A 6,064-nucleotide genomic window follows, 5' to 3' on the forward strand; every position below is an offset into this window, starting at 1 on the left:
GCTTTGATACCTTTTCTCTCACATTTATTGCCAGTTGAATGGATTAAGCTTGTTGCACTGCATTCTGGGATTTTCATGTTTGTTGACTGCCTTCTCTTGGTTAATAAATAGTTTGTGCAATTGGTGCCCTCCATTGACATCTAGTGGCTCATCACAGACAGTGCATTCAAGTTACAATTAAATGGAGAATGACCAACCTAAATTAAAAAGAGCACTCTTAAAAGCAAGCATCACCATTTATCCTTTTATTGATAACATTGACAAATACCCCAAGTATTTACACACTACATTGAACATTTTGCAGATAAGAAAGTCGCTTGAATCGTTTGAGATCTAAAAATGCCATGTTTATTATTTCAAATCACAGTGTCACCTAGACATAAAAAAAAAGGTAACTGAAGGTGCAAATAAGAGCTTTCCCCAGCTTAACATTTGATCACTTGTTTCTGGTTAAAGCTGAAAATGTCCCTAGACTCTCCACACATAAAATGATCAATGTAATCAGTCCAAATTACACAAATAATAATAGAACCACAATTCACAAACATCCTTTCAACGATGCAGGAAGCTTATGGGGCCGAACAAAACCAAACCTTAAATATAGCAACAAATTGTGCATTTTGAAAAGCTGGGAGAGTAGAAAATAAAAAAAAGAACTAAGTCAACAGCCATACAGAAACACACCACCTTAAATAGTTTTAAAAGAGTATGTACTGCTACCACTTTGTTTATTGGTGAACGGTGTGGAAATATTTTGCTTTTGCCAATGCAGTTTAATAGCAAGCTGTAACAGGACCACCAGCAAACCCAGCGCTGAGAGAGTTTGGTTGTCTAAAGTCAGAGCTTGCATGCATTGGGCATCTCTACTGGTGATCAGTTTATAGCAGCCTTGACATCAAGACCTCTTAGACCCAGACTTTAACTGATACTAATTGGCAGCCAACAAATAACTTACTGCCCAATTAGGAGAAACAAGTTCTTTAGTCATCCTCGTCATCGTCGTCGTCCTCGTCCTCCTCCTCGTCTTCATCTTCGTCGTCATCATCGTCATCCTTGGGTTTGGATTTGGCAGATGATGCCCCTCCGCTTCCTTTTCCCTTTCCTCTGTAGTCCGCCAAGTCCTTAGACAACAAAACATCACAACATTACAACTACAAAAACGAACTATCCACAGGATCCTTCAGAAATCAGTCTCCGATTCATTCTTCAACCACCATGCAAACTCAATAATTAAAAGCATTTTGAAAGAGGTCATGCTCCACCTTCTGATACTTGTCCTTCAGTTTGTTGGCCTTGGACAGGAAGGGCTGCTTCTCAGAATCAGACAGATTGTTCCACATCTCTCCCAGCCTCTTGGCTACATCTCCAATGCCCAAACTGGGGTTCTGAGCCTTGATGCTGGGCCTTTCTTCTGCACAGAACAGGAAAAACCCAGACCTGGGAAAAAGAAAACACGACAAACATTTAAGTGACCACATTCTATCGAGAATCACTCAAATAAGCTCTTTTAAAAAAAAAAAAAAAAAAAAAAAAAAAAAAAAAAAGATAAGCCTTTTAAAAGTAAAGGGCACATACGGTGGCCGCCTTGGAGCATTAGGGTCCTTCTTCTGCTTCCGACCCTTCTTTCCTGGATTGTAGCTCATCATTTCCTGGTCATAGCGGACCTTGTCCTGTTTGGCCAGGTCTTCAAATTTAGTCTTCTCTTTTGGTGACATAGTCTGAAACAAATGATAGTTTAAGCTTTTACTTGTAGATTTTATATTCATTTTGCATCTATTTTTTTTTTTTTTTAGATCTCTCATAAGAATATTCTACTTACTTTCCATCTCTCTGAGCACTTCTTGGAAAATTCAGAGAAGTTAACCGTGACACCAGGGTTCTTCTTGTTGTGCTCTTCACGACACGTCTTCACAAAATAGGCATAGGCGGACATCTTGCCCTTGGGTTTTCCCGGATCACCCTTTGCCATTATTACGAAGTCACTTAGCTATCACCAAACCTAGAAATACACAGACAGTTTAACAAACTAAGACATATCTATATTACTGATAGGACCCTAAATGATTGGATGCCACACATTTAATGCAAATAAAATGCAACTTCTATACATTAGACATCACATCCCTGGAGATTCTCTTAAAGTTACAAGAACATGTTCTTAACAGCTATATCTCACATTTACTGCAGTAATATATACACATACATTCTTCACAGCGGTTCATGGGTGTGGACAAGTGTTAAAAAGTTCTTAGGTGCAAGTTGTTTCTATTCTTTGATCAGTGGAAAATTGACCAAAGGAAAAGACACTGGAAAATACTGCAGGCAAAAAAAAAAATAAAATAAAAAAAAAATAAAAAAAATTAATGCACAGTCAAGTTTGAGATTTTGGGCTTTCATTAAGAGTTTTTTTTTTTCAGACTAGTGGAAAGAAAACATCTAAAATACACTGTTAAGCATTTCTTTTATAGCACTTAATCTATTTGTGTCAATAGATTTTAATTACAATACAGTTTTCTCAAAATGAGTTTCTCATACACTGAGCCATAAATCTCCACTTCAGTGACACTTACACACCAAACTTTTTATTTCGGTCTATATCCTGAAGGTTTTTAAAGATTTGTTCATATATACAGTTTGCTTGATTATATACAACATTTTATTCCTGGGAATATGTATAGTTTTCTTTCCATTCTACATATTTTCTAAATTCTGAATACCCCAAATTTCCTCTAAAAACATTTGACTGTCCAAAAAATAAAACAAGAATTTTGAAACAGACTTCATCCAATGCTTAGATTTTTGTACTAAAATGCATGCAAATTAGCACATATTTCATTAAATAATGTCTCATTTGCATATTTAAACCTAACATTTTAGAAAACGTTTAAAAAAAAAAAAAAAACTTTGCAATTATCAATAATTAACCAACTGGGTAAGTAAGGCGATAATTTATAACTATTATATATATATATATATATATATATATATATATATATATATATATATATATTTTTTTTACCCTATTCACCTGCACAGTCTTGCCTTAATAATAAAAAAATAAATAAAACTACAACAACAGCTAAAACCAACCTAAGATGGTTGGCTGGTTTTAGCTGGTCAGCAGAATGGTTTTAGAGGGGTTTTGACCACTTCCTTAAACCAACCAGCTAAAACCAGCTAAGACCAGCCAACCAGCTCAGGCTGGTTTTAGCTGTTGTTGTTTTTTCAGAAGCATATACCATCGTTTATGCACCTCGTAGCCATTTAAATCAGGTCTGTCTTTAAAAAAACCTAAGTTATCTTAAAATAAGGTAATGGGATTTTTTTTTTTTTACTTCGTTTGCTTGAGTTCAAAGCTGCCTTCAAACACGATTTTTATATATTCCAGGTTGTAAAGTGCAAACTTATGACAGAAACTAAAGTTTATTTTTATCTGTAAAGCTCCAGATTAGTGATTATTTCTAAAATACGATGTCATTTTAACGCTTGACGAGTTTAAACGCAAGTAATGTGTGAAGAGAAGGACTGACTGGCCGCTTCTCTTCAATCAGACTCCATTCATTAAAATGGCCTCTGAGCGTCGAGGAACAATGACTTGCACATCGTCGTTTTTACAGCAAACACTTCGAGGACACGTCGACGTCTAAAAGCTAGATGGTATATAATTTTTAAAGTCGTTTATTAAAATACAATAACTCGCGAAGCAAGCTTTTGCAAAGTTTTACCAGTTCCACACTGCGCGGTGAATCACGAATCCTACTATCGTGAAGGCTTGCGACATGAATATTAATTACGCACGGTGACGTTCGCCCAGCATAGCTAACTGATTGGTCGCAATGTGGGTGGGCGTATTTGGTAAGCAAGCGAATTAACCAATCATACTATGGAGAAGGCGTACGCTGTGAATATTAAATGAAGTTAAACTGTGGAACTTTCACGCAGCTACGTCAGCAAATTAATTAATATTAATGAGCTGGATCTTCTCCATAGTAGGATTCGCAAATTCGCGCCCGGCACAAACCCGTTTATAACAAAGGCAGAGGCAAACCAGCCATGACTGGCACTGACTGTCAACAGCGCTTTAACAGCTCAATGCTCTCCATAACCTGAAAACATACAACGACGTGAAACCATTACACGGCAAACACAGCAAAAACAAACTGTGCACTTCACAACAGCCTTTTAGGCCATTAAGCACCCTGTGATTTTTAAGGGCAGATTTTTACATCGCCAGCCATTTTAAAAGCATGTTCGTCACTCAACTTCGGTTTAACAGACAAATAAATGCAGCTTTAGTAGCTTGTAAATGAAAGGGAAACACTTCTGAACTAAATGAATAAAAAACACCTTTAACATTTAACTGTAAATGAGTTTAAAAAGAAAAACAAGGTTAGTTATAAATAAAATATGGTTTATCCACCAAAAAGGGTTTAAATAATTCAAATAAGACTTTAAAGATAACATTAGACCTTAATGGGACATTTAAAAAGCAGTGTTTTATAGATACCTTCTGATACTGTTTGTCCTGTCGTCTGTTCTCCTCAGCCACACTAACGGCCTCACGCTTCCTTCTCTATAGAAGACCACACAGCCTCGCGCTAGCTCACTACGAGACCTGCCTGATTGGTCAGTCCCGACACGCATTTAAAACAGCCTCCACAACTGTGGATTGGCTAAAAGATCGTACATATTCATGATGTGCTTGCAGCCATTGGACAGAAGCCTAAGCCACACCCATTATTCAAAAACAAGGCGGGAATTGCTGTCATAACAACAGAAGTTAAAAAGATCTGTGGCAAACCACGTGTGAGCGTGAATTACACGCAGTACAGTGCACTATACAGAGGAACAGTATACTGTACAATGTTTAGGGCGTGAGGAAACCGAGTGGAGGAGTACAAAATAGGCAGGTTGGCTGCTATATGAAGCGGAAGATGGCCTGCATAGAGAGAAAGACCGTGATAAAATATAGTGTTGAATGGTTTGTTCACAATTATATTCAATAATATTTAATAATATTTTTAGATTAATTAGTTTTATTATAAATATTTGGTTTAATTTGCATTTATATTTACTTTAAACCCGTGTGTGTGTTTTATAATTTCATTAATCTAATAATATGTGACCCTGGACCATTTTTTAAATTGAGATTTATACATCATCTGAGGTTTTTATTGATGTATGGTTTGTTAGGACAGGACACTATTTGGCCGAGATACAACTGTTTGAAAATCTGAAATCTAAGGTTGCAAAAAAATCTAAATATTGAAAAACTTGTCTTTAAAGCTGTCCAAATGAAGTTCTTAAAATGATAAGACACTTTAAAAATGGCTATTACAAACACATTCAGAAAATAAAATATACGCACTAGGCAACTTTTAGTAAATCTTATAATTACTGCTATCAAACAATTAATCGCATTTTAAAGTTTTTTGTTTACATAATATATGTTTGGCTACTGTTTATATTTACTATGTATATGTGACCCTGGACCACAAAACCAGTAAGGGTCAATTTTACAAAATTGACATTTATGCATAATCTGAAACCTGAAAACAATATTTGGTTGAGATACAACTATTTAAAAATCTGTAATCTGAGGGTGCCTTTAAAGTTGTCCAAATGAAGTTCTTAGCAATGCATATTACTAATCAAAAATTCAAATGATTCTAAAAATTCTAATTCAAAGTTCTAATGATCTTTGGCATTAAAGAAAAATAATGATAATTTTGACCCATACAATGTATTTTTGGGCTATTGCTACAAATATACCTGTGCTACTTAAGACTGGTTTTGTGTTTCAGGGTCACATTTAATATTTTAATAATTTAATAAACATCAAATTTCAGATTGAAAAATCAGAAATGAAATATTATGGATTACTGAAAGCAGCAGAAATAATACGCAAGACGTAAGATGTTTTTTTATTGTTTATTTAACAAAATGTAGTTTTAAACACATTAATATACTCAGTTTTCACACATTTAAGCTTATAAGAAATTAGAAATGTATTATAAAACTGTAAAACACTTCAAAAATAGGAATTACAAACACATTCAGAAAA

At 35.0% G+C, this 6,064-nt stretch overlaps 1 protein-coding gene across 1 annotated transcript; it reads right to left on the bottom strand.

Moving 5' to 3' along the window:
• Positions 1-230: 230 nt before the first annotated feature.
• hmgb3b (high mobility group box 3b) lies at positions 231-4,613 on the bottom strand. The gene is made up of 5 exons (XM_073824125.1): positions 4,508-4,613; positions 1,820-1,999; positions 1,576-1,718; positions 1,263-1,437; positions 231-1,121 (listed from the first exon to the last, which is right to left on the bottom strand). The coding sequence occupies exons 2-5, from the start codon at positions 1,967-1,969 to the stop codon at positions 981-983; spliced, it is 609 nt and encodes a 202-aa protein (XP_073680226.1). The 5' UTR covers positions 1,970-1,999; positions 4,508-4,613; the 3' UTR covers positions 231-980.
• Positions 4,614-6,064: the final 1,451 nt, after the last annotated feature.

The sequence above is a fragment of the Garra rufa genome, chromosome 19, assembly GCF_049309525.1.
Source record: "Garra rufa chromosome 19, GarRuf1.0, whole genome shotgun sequence".
NCBI classification, from domain to species: Eukaryota; Metazoa; Chordata; class Actinopteri; order Cypriniformes; family Cyprinidae; genus Garra; species Garra rufa.

Coding starts and splice junctions, on each gene's coding strand:
- hmgb3b (XM_073824125.1), bottom strand. CDS start 1,969: ATGGCAAAGGGTGATCCGGGAAAACCCAAGGGCAAGATGTCCGCCTAT. Junction 1,719..1,819: donor AGTGCTCAGAGAGATGGAAA/GTAAGTAGAATA, acceptor CATTTGTTTCAG/ACTATGTCACCAAAAGAGAA. Junction 1,122..1,262: donor TGAAGGACAAGTATCAGAAG/GTGGAGCATGAC, acceptor TTGTTGTCTAAG/GACTTGGCGGACTACAGAGG.